We start from the raw sequence: 17288 nt of genomic DNA on the forward strand, positions 1-17288 counted from the left end.
CCCTTTTAAATGGGAACATCTGGACACAGATGTGCATGTTTACAGTGTTGATCATGTAAATACACTAGGAGGTTATCATATATAGAACAACGAATGTCTGCAGCTCCCAAAGGCTAGGAGAAAGCAATGCAACAGATTCTCCTCACAGCTGTCAGGAGGAAGCTTGCTGACACCTTAATTCAAACTTATAGCCTCCAGAATTGTGGAACAATAACTTTCTGTTGTTTAAGCTGCTGAGTTTTATTGCTTTGTTATGGCAACCACAGGATACTAATACACCTGTGAACAAATGCTTTAGGTGTACCATTTCCTTTTATTAGTCTCCAACACATTTCAAGTAGGGCATGATCTTTTATTTATTTATTTTTTAAGAGTTAATTTGCTTTAAACCCTAGCTTCATGCCTTTTCTGCTGGTTACAAAGGAAAAAATACTTTTTCCTGTTGAGAAATCATTTCTCCATTCATTTTCACTTTGCTTTGGGCCCAGATGTTTGTTTTAATGAAGTGATCTTGCCTTATGGATCTTTCCGAGTAAGAGTTAAGTTTCTAAACATGGCATTTGGAAAGAAAGATAGAAAGAAAGAATCTTTCCAGTTATTTCCAACTACTCCTGATTCCCCAATAGATAATTCCACTGAAAAGCATTCTACAACCTGCCCAGAATTTCAAAAAGAAGGTACAAAATACTGTTTCAGGCTTTAACTTTAGCATGTCATCTACCCATAAAATCTAGTGTCCCCTCTTCTAGGTACCAAAGGCTCATGTCTGTAATTTTAGCTACTCAAGAGTCTGAGTTCTGAAGATTGTGGTTCGAAGCCTTCCAGGCAATAAATACTTGAGACTCTCCTCTCCAATTAAGCACCCAAAAAGCAGGAAGTTGAGCTGTCATTCAAATGGTGGAGTGTTAACCTTGAACAAAAATCTCAAGGACAGCACCTTGAGTTCAAGCAACAGTACTGCCACAAGAAAATAAATAAATAAGCAAATAAATAAAAATTCAAACACCCTCTCATAGGACGAAAGTTATTTATCTTTCTACTGTTATTTTTCTAATCAAGAAAAACGTGCAGCTACTTATGTTAAATTATGATAATTTTAAAAGTTTTATTGCCTCCAAAAATTACCTAAGGAACTAACAAAATTATGCCAATAAACACAGGATGCTGTTGGAGGGTCCAATTCCATATTTTCCTGTTTCTCAGACTTCCTCAGGAAGGCCTCCAAGTCTTGTTTTACTTCATTTTGCTAGCATATTGACTATCTTCTACTATTAGAAATCTCTTCAAAACCTCACCCAGAAGGAAAGTAGCCTCACTTACTCCAGTTTAATTTTACATGTTACATATTGTCATACTAGCTTTCTTCTTCCCTTTTTTTTGTAATTCCAATGAAGTCTTCCATTGTTTTCTAAGGAAAGTTTACCTCCCCTGGCTGAATTAGCCAGGTTTCTCTGCTTTCCTGTTTCTCAAGACAGTTCTTGTTCTCACTAAAGGAAAATGCAAAACTCATTCATTTCTCATTATGCTTCTTTGCGATCAGAAATACAAAAGACAAAGAGTTTTAAGAAGAGCGTTTCTACATTACCACTTCACCTTTGTGTTTTAAATAACTAGAGACATTTTTATTTTGTACTCAAGCTTAGTGATCTGATAAAAATCACATGGAGTAAAAACTCTTCATTGTACATTATCTGTTTATTGAATTCACCCACCCCACTGTGAAGCTGATTTGCTCAGAAACTCTGGGTTTCTGAAAGGCACAATTGTAATCTGGGTGAACCTCAGAGATAGTTTGAAATCATGGGGTGGGAACATGATTTAGTGGCGCTTCTTGATGTGCCACAAGGAGTTCAGAGTTTACCCTTTCCACAGTTCTTTGCTTAGCCTCAAACGCTGTCGGAACCAGATACAGTGGAAAACAATGTGGAGCAGGCCAATGCGTGCTGCCAATCACTGTGTTAACCTTTCAAAACGTTTAAGTCAGGTTCTAATAGTGAACTTTGGTATTTTGTTAATTTGTTATTGTCTAAAAGTCTTCTTTTGCATAAGTGAGTAACAAAAATAAAGCCAGAGCTGGCCAAAATGAACCTACTAACCCATGCCATAAATTCTGCTTATTTTAGGTTTCCTAAGCTTCTTAGTAGAAGGAAAATGCTATTATCTGTATAATATCAAGGTTGTCCTCTTCTTTCTCAATTTAAAATGAATTTCCTATCACACATCCTTATGTGGCCCTAATTTACTTCCAATATGCATGTGGTTCACAAGAATACATTATTTTAATTTCCATTTTATTCTTGTCTCTCTGTCAAATATAAAATAAAGCATGGCTGTTATGGGATGTGTATTCCTTTGATGTTTTCCTTGTATTCTATTGTTTCCATCAAATTTCACAATGTTTGGACAGAGGTAAGACTGTTCTTTCCACTTGTAGAATCTTTATATATTATTCTGTGTGTGTATGTGTATATATGTCTGCTGTTCTGTGTGTGTGAAACAGACCTCTTCATAGAACCCAAACTGTCTTCTTTCTCATGATCCTCCCTCATTAGCCTTACAATCTCTGGAATTACAGGCATGTATCGTCAGGTTCAGCCTGATTCACACATTTTTAAGTCAACACATTGAGATAAATTTTATACCCATTGCACTAAAGGAAGGAGCCCTATGTACACCTCAGTGATAAAGTATGCAGTAAGACAAACACTCATGGTGGCTCTACTTTTCTGGGCTTAGGAAGATCATGGTGGAAGAGCATGGCAGCACACTGATTATCTCATGCAGGCCAGAGGTAGAGGAAAGGTAGAGGAACATAATGCATTCACCAAATGCTAAACCCCAATGACCCAAATCCTCAAAGTAGGCTGTAAGCCCTTAATTGCCTATTTAGTACCCTTTTAGTACCTTCATGACTCAAGTATCTTTCAAAAGAGCTTCCAGGAAGGATTTAACATATGAGTCTTATGTAGAGGATATTGTATATGACAATATAACACCAAATAAAAGATCAGTTGCAATGTCATATATACACTTGGTGTTCTATAGACATTGTTTACTGTTTACTGTTATATAGTGCTACATATGTCTTAGAATCAGAGTAGTAATGGACAAAAATATGACCATGATATATTTGAGATATATTATCTATTTTCATTTTTATGTCTTTCAGAAGTTTCCTCTTATTCTTCAACTTTGTGTCTGAAAAAGACTGCATAAGAGGGTGCAGATTTATTTCTTATTTCCAGGCAGTAACCCATTATGCATATAGTCCTTTGTTAGGAAAATTATGAAGAACTATGAATAGAAGATAAGCATCCACAGAAAGATTGCAGTCCTCACAATATTCCAAGATTCTGCCTCAGAAATTAACAATTCGGATTACTTGGGAATACCAGGATGAAGAATATGAAGTATTACATCACTGTGCCTAGGATTATAATTTTCAAACATATCATTTGATTAGCCATTGATATATAAATAAGAAGTGAATGAAATGTGCACTGCTTAACCTCAACTATAGCTTGTATGTCTTGATTTCTGAGACAGAATCTTGGAATTCTGTGAGGACTGTGATCTTTCTATGGATGCATACTTGAAAACTGAATGGTATCATGTTATGTATACAACCCTGACCAAGCCAGGCACCAGTTACTCACACCCATAATCCTAGTTATTCAGGAGGCTGAGATTTGAGATCATGGTGAAAAGACAGCCAGGGGAGAAAAGTCCCCATAAGATTCTTATCTCCAATTTATACTCAAAAACTGAAAGTAGCACTGTGATTCAAGTGGTAGAATGCTAACCTTGAACACAAAAAAGCTCAGAGCCAGAGCTCAGGTCTTGAGTTCAAGCCCCACAACCAACAACAACAACAACAACAAATCCCTGACCAGTGAGTAGTGACTACTAATAAATGAATGATTCTCTTCCATACCACAGACAGAAACTTTGAGTCATGTTTTACACAAAGATTTGTATTGGGTTTCATGGAGTTTCTGCTTCTACTTGTATGGGATGATAGTCATCGATACTGTCATCTGATTCACAATGTATTTGATTAAATTTTAATTAAATTTACAACCAGCACAATGACTTTTCTCTAGCCACATCATTCTGAAAAAAAATCAGCTTATGAAAATCTAACATATTCCTGAAATTCAGTTACTGAATTCAGAAACTGAGCTGAGATTGAACAACAGTGAGGCAGATCTAGTAGAGATGAATGCATTGTTTGCATGTATGAATCTGGTCATACTGATCATATCATATAAATGAGATTGTGACAGTTAATGACTACCTTCTCTACTTAGTTCCCTTTCAAATTTCATCTACAATTTAGCAAGCTTTCTGTTCACTATAGAAGTAACTGAGGTAATTAAGGTGTAAGTACAAAATTTAAAAGTTATGGTTCTCAATTTGGAAGGCTTCACAATGTCCTTGATGACTCTGTAGCTGTGAGCCTGTAGTAAAGCAGTGTGTGATGGAGCAAAAGCACTCGCCTCAAATCAGGAATCAAAATAGAACAAGGAAGAGACTGTGATCAATAGTACCCAATAACCTAAACACCTCACACTTGTCTCTTTTGTTTAGAGATTCTCCAAATCCCCATTTATGCTATGCCAATCCTAATATTGGCAATCAAACAATAACATCCTTTAACACAAACTCATCTGGGAGAGATTTACACTCCAAACAATGGTAATACATATTGTAACAGCTTTTAGTAATTAATTTCTATGGCTGAATAATATTCCCTCATATATGCACATGCATATGCAAACACACATGTACACAGATAAGCATACATATTCATTTACAAGGTGATGGGTATTTAGGGTACAATCATTTTGTAATTATTCTGATTAATATTGTTATGAACATTTGAATATGTGTTTTGGGATGAAGTATGGATCCATAATTTTTGCATATGTAGTAACAATAGTAGAAATTCTCTTAACTCCAAGGTTTACATTTTAAATTACATCCAAATAGCTTTCATGAGTTGCAGCAACATTTTAAATTGTCTTTTGAAATCGCTGGGAGTTCCAGTTTTCTCTTATTCTCCTGTTTGTATTATTTTCTCTCTTTCACTTTAGCCATCCTAGTGAGTATGAAATGGAATCTTATTGAAGTTTTGATGTTCGTTTCCTTAATGACAGATGATACTGAGAATGATTTCATGCACATATTATCTCTTGTATGTTTTCTTTAGAGAGAATTGGATTCATCCTTTCTCCCTTTTTCCCTTTGTGTCAGTATCTGAGAAAATTCTTTATTTGAATGGATATTAGAAAGCTTTTGGTTATAGGCTTCAGAGCAGCAGGGAAGACCTAATGAGATTATGCAATAATAATAAGATCAATTTCAACTCTTTATTATTTGAATATGTTTTCCATATTAAGGAGGATAGAGGGATAAATTCATTACTTGGCTTCTGAGAGCTAATATTCAGGCTCTATGGCTCTGTACTTTTAGAGAGATGACAATTAGCTGAAGATAAGTAGCTTGCCCAAGATCACCCAGCAAGTTATTGGCATAGTATGAATGTGAACACATGGGCTCCGAGTTTCCCATCTGTTGCCTAGTTCATTTGGCTGCTTTACTAGGAGTGGGTGTATGTATGTATATTTATGTTACATTTCAGGAATGAGCAAAGAAACGTGGGAAGGTTTGTGCATTATTTCAAGTAGACCTGGAGAAGTGAAGAGATAACTTTTTGAAGCAGTAAAATGTATATCAAAGATGTCGGAGGACACTGTAACACTCCAAAAGAAGACATGGTTGGCATTGCTAAGCATGTCAGCCGTTTTCAGGCATTTGGGTACATATGTTATCAGCAATTTACATACAGTAAATGAAAACAGTGAAAACTGGTTTTAACATCCATACTTTCAATTGTTATCAATATGAGCAATATACGGACATTTTGATATAAGCATGACTCACGAAAGCAATGAACTTCTACCTCCTGTGCTTTTCTCCCTCCTGCCTTCCACGTCTAATACTGAAAATAGGCACACAGATAAAGAAAAGGAAGTCTGACCATAAATTCATCTACCTTCTCATACTCCGAGTGCTTCTCTCTCTTTAGTTTAAGACTATAGTTGACCATATATTATCATGCAAATGTAGGCACTTCTTATCTAAAATCAGAACAACCTAAGAAAGACATCATATATAGCAGTATTCTTACATTTTAAGGGAAACAATTGCATTCATTTCCAATATTTTTTTAAGACAATGTTCATAGTGCCAAGTGATTCAATTGTCAACATTCAAGTGTTTATTGTCAGGAGATAAGCATGGAATGTGATAGCTAAATGAACTCACTGGGAAGAAAGAATCAGTATCTTGGTAGAAATTCATTTCTTACTCTCATTTTATGTTGGTGCTGAGGCATGAACTTAAAGCCTGCCTTCTGTCCCATAGGTTTTCCATTTAAGACTGGTGCTCTAATATTTCAGCCAGAACTCTATGTTCAAATTTTCAGTGGTTAATTGGAGAGTCTCATAAACTTATCTGCCTGGACTGGACTATCATCTGCAGATCTCAGCCTCCTGAGTAGCTATGATTTACAGGCTTGAATCAGTGCTGCATATAGACATGCTACCTCTCCTCCATGGGTATGAGTGGGCTGTGTTCCTCAAAAGTCAAGTCATTATCATCATCCATTGAGCATTTATTTCTATTCCTTAATGTAAATATGTTTTGTTTTATGAACCTATTTTTGGATTGGTTGTCTTACCATTCCCTCATTTATGAGTTTAAAATTTGTTTTGTTTTGTTTTTCCCCTGTGGCATTGCGGATCAGATATAAGACCTTTATCTGCTAGATAGGCGCACAATCACTGACCTCTATCCTTAGCCTCAAACAAAATATTTAATATGTGTTCATTTTGGGGAGCCAGTACTGGGGCTTGAACTCAGGATTGGGCACTGTTGTTAACTTTTTCACTCAAGGCTGGCATTTGAGCCACAGCTGCATTTCTGGCTTTTTGGTGGTTAATTGGAGGTAAGAGTCTCACAGATGTTCCTGCCTGGGCTGTCCTCAAACTATGGTCCTCAGATCTCAGCCTCTTTAGTAGCTAGGGATTATAGGCAGGAGACCTGGTACCTGGTACAAGTTTGTTTTCATAAATGTATGAAGACCACATTTTTTTTAAATCAGTCAACCTCTGCTGAGTTGTGGGCTATAATGTATGTTTATTTATTTATTTATTTATGATATTATAAAGGTGGTATACAGAGAGATTACTATTACATGAGTCAGGTAACCAGTACTTTTCCTTTCCTACAATGTCTTCCCTTCCCTCACTCTCTGCCAGTCCCTCCCTCCTGTCTCCACCCACTGGGCTATAGCTCACTTTCATCAGTGTCCAGTGAGCTCCACTGCTGCAGTTTTTCAGCTCTTTTCCTTCCACTTGTGCTCCCTTCCCCACCAGCCTCCCGAAGCTATACACATGAATACATCTTACTTAAAGAAAAAAGACAGAATCCTCAATTATAAAAAATTACAAAAAATGAAGATCTATTGTTTCCATATCCTGGAGTTCATTTTGGTATATATTTATATAGAGAGAGTCACATAGGGATTGCACCTTTGTGTTTTTCTCTCAATATTTTCCTCTTTTGGTCTCACTGTGTGTATCTTTTACTTAGATTATGAATATACTCTGAGACAGAACCATTAAGACATGTCATATAGGAAATTCATACAAATGCCAACAATTATTCATTGTTGACTAAAATGTTCTTCCCATTGTCAAATATTTTTGAAGCTAAGTTTTAAAGTAGTTGATCTTCAATAACATTTTTTGATATTTTACAATATTTCTTTTGGATTTAGTCTAGTATCAAATGTTTTGTAAATGTAAATTATTTCACTAAATGTATTTTGTTTTACAAGTGAATTTTAAAATCTAGCCTTAAACTACAAGTCAATTTAAGATCCATAGGAAGTTTGATAATTTTAAGTTACCACTACCATTACCATTATTTTCCTTATTGCTACCAATTACCAGATACAGCATTATAGATTCAAATATAAATAACATTAAGAAGAGTAGATACTATGAATTTTCTTTCTAAACTAGTATAAATTTTACCAGCACACATTTCTTATACAAGATGAATTTCTTTGTGACAATTTCCATACATGCATACAGTGTTTCCCATGTTCACATCGTCTATCACTCTCCCTTACCCTCTCCCTATTTATTTTTTGTTGTTCTATTTTTATAGATACAAAAACTACTTTGTTTATAGATTTTAATTTATGCAGAAACCATATTCTTACCTGTAGAAGAAGTTGAGAATCAAAAAGACACTATAGTTGAAAAGCTATATGCAGTAAAGTAGCTATCATATGGACATACTGTATTCTTGAGTTAAACCAAAATATAGAAGCTATAATTACAAATTACCCTAACTCCTTGATTCCTAGGATACTCAGCCAACAATTTATAATAAGGTTAAGTAAACTGTTAATATGATTTACAGAAGTATATTTATATAAATCAGACCAAATCAACTAATATGAAAATTTATATTCTTTATTTATATTTAAATTTATATTCTTTATTTATATTTAAACTTATATTCTTTATTAGATGTTAAAGAATACTACTTTATGTAAAGAACTATATTCATTTAAAGTAGAATTCCATTCTCATGTGCACTCAAGACCTCTGTGTAATTCATTGAGTCAATTGCATTATTTATGTTACCTTTAAAATAATGTCAACAACTTAAGGTATTTGAAAAGAAAAAATGTGACCCAAAAGAAAGTAACCTAAAGATCATCCGGACAGAAGTCAAGTAGAAGAAAAGATTGATTGTCAGCAGAGCTGACAAGGCCAAGTTCTCATGAGGAAAGGAAGAAAATGGTACCATCTGACTCCTTGGAGGTCCCTTTTGTATCATTGGGGGCCGGAAGTAGGAGGTGCTTCACCTACTGCACGGGCGCTGCCATAGAGGGCAGAGAGTAGGTCTGTGAGTGGGGATTTCCTTACAGTATTTTTGATTAATCTTTTCATTATATCATGTACTTATTATTTTTTCTAAATTATAAACAAATAATTTTAAGGTGGTTCACAGACTTTAACTGCATAAACATGTCAAAGCATAAGCATAGAAAGTGAAAACATTTTTGCTGACACCATTGTACACGGAGGACTGACTTGGTTAGCATGACAAGTGACTTAGCATATGACTCTGTGAGGACAAACCACTTACAGGAAAAAAAGATATTCAACATTTTTCCTGATAGGATGAGTGATTTTTAGGAATCAGGCAGGAAAAGTCAAGTCAACAAAAGATAAATGTGTTTGGCAATGATACCTGATAAAAGAGCATGGCTAGATTTAAGGTAATCTTCTCCACTCTCTACTTTCTTTCCCCAGAGATCGACTTTGTTTTCCTCTACCATTTTCTTTCCAAGAGAGTTAATGGAACACACTACATCAATAACACATCTAATCTATAATGTAGGCATAAAAAGTCTCCCTGAACACTAATGTCCAGAAGTAAAAGCACTGTAAAAGAGAAATCAATAAGTGAGGTGATGTATGTGTTAATTACCTTGATTTAATCTTCCATAATGTACATACTTATGAAATATTACATCTGTGTCCATTACATTTATACAGTCTGTCAGTTTGAAAAACTATTTTTTTAAAACGATAGATCCCATTTCCAATTAGTTTATATACAGAATGTATCTGAGTATCATTTTTACAAAATAGCAAAATTGTAAATTATGCAAGACAAATTGTTGCTACAATTCCATTACTCTATTTCCTTCATTTAGGCATAATTTTTTGAAGTTCTTGTCATAATATATGCCACCATTTGTTCATTTCTAACTACTTCAATCTTTTACATTAATTATTTCTCAATTTGCATTTGAAATTATCCTCCTACTCCAGTTTACCATTTTTAACTCATTCTTCAAAATTCATGTTTTATTATTTCATGAAAATAAGTGAGTTATTTCTTCATTCTACTCTCATAGCACTTTTCTAGGAACCTTAAATACTAACATGAAATAAGATTAGTATATTTAAAATAATATTCTATCCAAAGTTTTTATAGAATGACAAATCATAGATTTTAAAAATTAATATTAGATAATCATATTTGGTTATGATTTCAGATTTCAAAAAGAATAAAATGGATATTTCTGAACTTATAAAATACTATATTATCCAAAGAAGTAAAAAAAAATGGAAAAACTATTATCACAATATAAATAGAAATTTTTGAGAAAGCCTATGGGCTATGAAAGCATATTTTACTATGTGATTTTATTATTATAGGAAATTCTACTTATGCAAATAAAAGCATACACTAAAAGGTACCTATTTCCTTTTTACAATATACATTAATATGTGAATTAATATACTTTAGTGACATTGTAAAGGTAAGCAATAGCTAAACAAAAGAAGAAAGCCTGCTTTTCTGGGGTAAGAGAAGAAAGATAATTTAGGAATATCTACCATGTAAAGAAATAATATAGTCTTAAAGACAGGAGTTGAAAATTCAAGACATCTTAATACATAAATTAACTATTTTGTTGACCAGGACATTTATATTAATACTGTATTAAAATGAAATAATGAATAATTTAGCAAATAAATTTTAATTCCATTTTATTATGATTTTAAATTTCCATAATTTCAAAGTAAGTATTTATAATTACATTAAAATTAGTAGCAAAAATTTTTATAATGTAGCTTCTCTCTTTCTCTCTAGTGCAGATTTAATAATCATATTTAAAATGTGTACATTATTTTAGTATAGATCTATTGAATTTATTGACTTAATAATCATGATAATTATTATAATACTGAGTTAAAAATAAGGGGCTTTGGGAAGTAAAGTAAAAATAGTTTTATATCTAACAGTTGGGGCATTAAAATATTAAATTCAAGAGATATTGAGGGAGCTGTGAAAATGGCCCAGTGTTAGAGTGCTTGCCTTGAATGCATAGGCATTGAGTTCGATTCCTTAGAATCGAAAAAGCCGGAAGTGGCGCTGTGGCTCAACTGGTAGAGCGCTAGCCTTGAGTTGAAGAGCTTAAGGACAGCGCAGGCCCAGAGTTTAGGCCCCACAACGGGCAAAAAATAAAAAGACAGGTGTAATCTCCAAAATTGAGGATTGTCTTTGATTTCAGATAGAATGTGAATATTGGATGACTCATCCGTGCTCTTGGAGAAGGCTGAAACTAATAACTCAAATAAGGACAATTAATTCCTGGAAGCAACTCAGATTGTCCCATTTTTAAATTTTTTCCCATACAATTAAAACAAAATCACATTATTGAGGATTTTCCTCCAGGTCATTAAGTAATATGTTCGGTACCAACTGGCACAAAAAAGAATAAAAAATAAATAAATGTCTGCCTGAGCCAGAATTGTGGCTTATTTGGAATTAAGCAATTCTTAGTGGAATTCTTTCAATAGCCTTTTGGTCAAGTCTATTGAAACACATCTATTGTCTTGGTACTTAAAAGGCTGAGCCAGGAAGATCGCAAGTTTGTGATCAGTCTTAGTTAAAGTGATGCTTTTGTCAAATAAATACACACACACACACACACACACACACACAGAGAGAGAGAGAGAGAGAGATAGAAAGAGATTAAGAAAAGATAGAGATCATGGCTATCTTTGTAATTTGAAATCTGCCAAGTTAGCTTAATTTCCATTTGTATCCAACAGTGTAATCCCTATATTGGTAATGCCTATATTGATCAAAACTGGATCAAGAACCATGGGGCCTCTGGAACAGAATGAAAACCAGGGTATGAAGCCATTGAAATAAGGGTATATTTTCACTGGTCTACTAGTAATTAAGAGCTTGTACTAGAAAAAAGAAATATAGTTAGTCTAGAACAGCTCAATTTTCTAAAATTATACTGACTGCTTTTGATTGTATAATTTCTGTTAAATGAGCTGAAAATCATCTATCTGATTATGTCAAAACTTTTCCTCAGTTGAATACAAATGAGCAGTATAACCTATATACATTTTTCTTTACTTCGGTATAATTTACAATACTTATGTTTCTTGTCATAAGCACATAATTAATGAGATGTGTCATGGTGTCCTTTGACTAAAGTAGTTAATATATATTATGCTGAAATTTCATCATTAGTTATAACAAGATTATTTACACGTTTCTCTTCATACAAAATTAACAATTTACTAATAATGTTTTGAATGTCATATCTTGTTTTTCGTTAATCATTATATCTAGATTTCATATAACCAATTTGTAAGTAGATTTTTTCATACAAAAGTGAATGAAATAGAATATATTAACTTTCATGTTTAAGTACTAAGGAATTTTCTGAGTAGGCAATATAGAATAATGAGAAGATAATTTACTTATCAGACTCTCATCATCAATAACATATTGTGGCAAAACAAGCAGAACAGTAAATATACTGGTTTATGCTTCTTTTTTCTGGAGTGTTCTTTGCCTAGCTTATGCACATGTGTATGCTTAGAGATCTTTTGGTTTCCAATGAGACTCTTCAATGAATGAATCTTGTAAAAACATTTGACACCTATATGAAGCTAGCCCAGAAAATTCTGAAGGCAGCGGTTGATATAGTAAAGAGTAAGGTGCAACCAGAAAACTGCTTTTTCTTTTTTCTTTTTTTATAGTTTAGTAGTCACATTTTCTTGATCAAATCAAGTGTTGTGGTTTAGATCAGATTTAGTACAGAAAAACAATTTCAGTGGACACAACAAGCTATTTACATACAGCTCTTTTCCAAACTATTAAACTTGTGAAGTCAAATCCCTAATGCTTATGAGTTTTATAAAGGGCCACTCTATTTCACTTCATGGGGCTTTATTTCTTACAGGGATAGAAACATTGACAATAAAATTTATTTTTTTGTTCAGCTGAAATGGATACCAATATGTTTTATCTCTATTCACATGTTCTTTGCAATTATAGTGATGATAGTTTCTATAAGTACAATGGTTCAAGATATTATTTGGATGTACAAATTCCATCTAAGTCATTGTAATTTCACTCCCTCAGAGATACATCCTGGGTTAGTAGAGTTGGAAAGTTAATGTACAACTATGGTGATAGAATTAAATATTACTGAATAATTTTTTATTAATTTTTAGAAATAAGAACACAATTTATATGAATCACTAATAATGACTATTGTAATCACTATGATATTTAGCAAAACAAACTAGAGGCTGTCCTTTATTCAAAAATTAAATGTACTTCTAATTTTTCACTCAGAATTTAGTTTATCATGATTTTCAATGTAAAATATCTAATTTCAGAAACAACTCATACTTCCCTAGCTTCTCTATCTATACATGATATCCCATTGAAACATTCTACTGAGCAATTTGGGATTGCCCTGTAGTCTATGATGGTTCTATGTTCTGGGTATCCTAAGTATAAAAGAATCTCTAGTCTCAATTTCTTCTGAGCTCTTTTCAGTACTTTCATACCTTCACTAATCATACATAAAATCATATAGACTATTTTTAAAGAAGCATAATAAAAATATGGATTTCTTTTCTGTCCCCGAGGGGTCAAATTCATAGCTTGCTTCTTGCTAGGCATTACCTCTCCCTCTTGGGAGCACCCAGCCAGGCTTTAGCTGTCTTTTTATTAGTCACTTAATACTCCCACCCAGTGGGCTTTCTTTTATGATGGAGATAGGAATTCTGAAAGCAGAGAAGAAATTAGATGAATAGCACATTTCTGAACTAATTACCCATGTGCAGTTTGAAGTCAAAAGCCTGACTTCATTAGAGTTAGAGATTGGAAGGATAAACAAGATCCTGATAATAAGCACAGTGAAGTAAGGCAAAGTAGACAAAAGCCTAAATAAAGTCAAATAGGGTGGAAAATGATATTACCTAATATCATGTGCTACATTGAAAGAGTTTGGTAACTTGGAGAAAGCAGGAATCATAAATATACTCTAGCTTCCCTTCCTCCCCCCACCCACACACACTCTGGGGTCTAAAAACCTTTCCTGAAAGGTGAACAGGATAACATTTTAGAGATATATACAGGAAAAACTGGCAAAAATAAACTTTTAAGGAGTAGGTCAAGGATGTAAAAGTTGTAATAAAATCTTCCAGGCATTATATGGAATTATATGGGAGAGTTAGGTGATTTGCTGAGCATAAGTGGTTTACAAAGAATGGATCCAGGCCTCTCAACTTTAATCACATGAGCTTAGGATTTATCATTAGACACCATGGTCTCTTGAAGGAAGATAAAGTCTATTTTAAAAAGATATTTGTATCATCCATGTAAACCATTCATTACCCTAGAGATTGTGTGCTAGATTTGAGGAACGGTGATGCCCATGAGCTCTCTTACATGTAAATAAACTGCAGGTGTTTACCCTTTGTGGAACCTGCAAGAGTGTGGTTTGTGCAGTATTGTTGCTCACAAAATATCCAACACCAAATGTCAAGTAATTCATGGAAAGTCAGCAAAGATGGCCCTAATGTTAAGTACGTTTATCTATTTAGACAATTTTTAAATTATGTGGACTTATGAAAGGTGTTTAAATGTCTATATCTGTTACAATAGAAGCAACAAATGTTTCAAAGTATTTAAACTTTTAACATTATTATTCAACTATAATTGCTCAACAATAATATTCTCTTGAGTTTTTTTGTTTTTGTTTTTGGGTCCGGTCGTGGGACTTGAACTCTGGGCCTGGGCGCTGTCCCCCAGCTCTTCAGCTCAAGGCTAGCATTCTACTACTTGAGCCACAGCGCCACTTCTGGCTTTTTCTGCTTATGTGGTGCTGAGGAATCGAACCCAGGGCCTCATAATACAAAGCAAGTGCTCTACCACTGAGCCACTTTCTCAGCCCCTCTCCTGAGAGTTTTTTTTTTTATCCTTTCCTCTTTCATATAGGAAGGCCAAATGCAAAGAAGTTATTCACAATCAACTGGATTCAAAGGTGTTTCTCAACTCTGCTCTATGTAGTTTATTATATGAATGTAAACAATGGCTCTTTATATAGTATTTCACATGCATGGTATGAACTGGAAATCTTAGTAGAAAATTAATGATTCATGTGATATTCAACTGAGATATAAAATTGAATTATATTCAAATAATGTGCTTTAGACATGATATAATTTCTCATTTGCAAAATGTGATATAAGATAAAAATTCTGTAGTAATCTTACTGGTCTACATCTTGTCAATTGATTTTCCAACTAGTAGGACTTATACTTCCATTTTATCCTGAATCTTTGCTGCTTTATCATGTAATAATGTCTGTTTTTATGGTGAGAAGAGACATTGAGAGCTATCTTCACTCTAAAACCAGTGTTTCCTCTGATCATAATACTGAAAAAATACATGGATTATGTCTGATAATGATATTAAATATTTGTTAAGGCTATAGTAAATAAAAGAAAAACAAGAGAAAAACAGAAAGTTGGAAAGGTGTGGACACTCATTACACATTTTCTTTTTTTTGTTGTCGGTCATGGGGCCTGAACTCTCTGGGCCAGGGCAAGGTCCCTCAGCTCTTCAGCTCAAAGCTAGTGAGCCATAGCACCACTTCCAGCTTTTTCTGCTTATGTGGTGCTGAGGAATCAAACCCAGGGCAAGCACTCTACCACTGAGCCACCTACCTAGCCCATCATTACATATTTTCTATTATCACACAAATTCTTACTACTTCAATATTTCAATTAAGTGAAATAATTAAGGAAAATAATTGTGAAGTGAATATATAGAAAGTTGTATTTCACTATGCCATTTATAAATTTAACATTAAGAGCGATGTTTTCTTTTTATATAAGAAGGAGGTACTGGTATTTTTCCAGTGTCTCTGAAAATAAAGGGCAAATCCACTTGAGCCATCAATTCCACATGGTTTGATTGGTCCATCTTTGACAATGTAATCTAATATTTACACCACACAAGGTAAACAATAAGTAAACTTCAAGAGCCGCGTTATTTTTAAGTTTCACAAATTTATTTAGTTCCCAGGACCACATCGTGGGCAATGTAAATTTTCACTCCTGACTGCCATCATGAGTCAATATGGTGTGTTAAGCTTTTCATTAGTTCTCTGATTGCACTTCCGGGTCACAGCTCCCTAGTTCTATTCTGTCACTGCCTGGTTTCTCAGCAAGGCCACTTGTGCTCTTTCCCTGAAGAATACCATTCCACTCCTCAAGGATCTTTGTCTCTTCCTGCAGGGCTTTCTCCTCCTCCTGAAGAGCATTGTATTCTTCTCTGAGAGCCTTGTTCTCTTCACGGAGAGCCTGCTCCTCCTTCCATAAAGCTCGCTCTTCTTTCTCTAGAGCTAAGCCCTCCTTCAGTGTGGCCATTTCCTCCATTCTGATTGCTCTCTCTTGATGTTGCAGCGCCTTGATCTCCTCCTGCAGCGATCGAATCTCCTCCTCAAGTGCTTTTGACTCATTCTGGAAGGCTTTTTCTTGTTGCCTGAGAGCCTTGATCTGAGCAGTCAGGGCTTGATTCTGTTGCCAGTAAGACTTTCTTTCTGTGCTGAGTGCATTGATGATTTCTCCAGATAGTTTCTGACTCTCCAAAACCACCCTTTTAACTTTCCACAGGACCTGGTTTTGCTGTCTCAGGAGCTGATTCCTCTCCCTGATGAATTGATTGTTCATTCTAAAGCCTTTGTTTTCTTCTCGAAGGGCTTTGTTTTCTCCCCACAGGGACTTATTTTCCTTTCTAAGAGCCATATTTTCATCTCTGGATACCTTGTTTTCTTTGCAAAGGCATTTTTCCACTTTATGAGATTCACATTTGCATTTATTTTGATCTTGGGCATAAGAAAATAAAGAGGAAAACAAGCATAATATCTTCTCTTTATTGATCCATTTTGACTTAGAGATGTCCATAATTTCTTAATACGTTTCCTGTTGAGCTAGTATTTACTACTGAAAAAAGAAGTACATTTGTTGATATAGTCTTCAAAGATTACTGGCTCTTGTCTTGATCTGTATCAGAAAAAAAAATAAATCAGAGATGTACACAAAGGTTTGCAAGACTCACTGATGAAGGAAACTGAAAATAGGAATCAAAGTTATCGAATTGGCTTTAATATCACACAAACTAGGTTTGAATCATAACATAAATGAATAAAAACAATAATTTTTGATAGATATTGAATCAAAGCTAATACATTAAATTATTGTCTAGATGTATAAGCTAAATGATTTCTCCTAAATACTAGTCTTTCACTAATTGGTTTTATATATTTCCTATTATAAACACAGAAATATACTATATTT

At 34.1% G+C, this 17288-nt stretch overlaps 1 protein-coding gene across 1 annotated transcript; it reads right to left on the reverse strand.

Annotated features, from left to right (window-relative positions):
* Positions 1-16088: 16088 nt before the first annotated feature.
* LOC105980847 (coiled-coil domain-containing protein 70-like) lies at positions 16089-16895 on the reverse strand. The gene has a single exon (XM_013009848.1). It carries the CDS (start codon positions 16893-16895, stop codon positions 16089-16091), a length of 807 nt encoding a protein of 268 aa, XP_012865302.1.
* Between the last annotated feature and the right edge of the window lie 393 nt (positions 16896-17288).

The sequence above is a fragment of the Dipodomys ordii genome, unplaced genomic scaffold (assembly GCF_000151885.1).
Source record: "Dipodomys ordii isolate 6190 unplaced genomic scaffold, Dord_2.0 Scaffold1, whole genome shotgun sequence".
NCBI classification, from domain to species: Eukaryota; Metazoa; Chordata; class Mammalia; order Rodentia; family Heteromyidae; genus Dipodomys; species Dipodomys ordii.

What these genes read in the sequence shown, in the direction of transcription:
- LOC105980847 (XM_013009848.1), bottom strand. Translation starts at nt 16,895, where the DNA reads ATGGACATCTCTAAGTCAAAATGGATCAATAAAGAGAAGATATTATGC.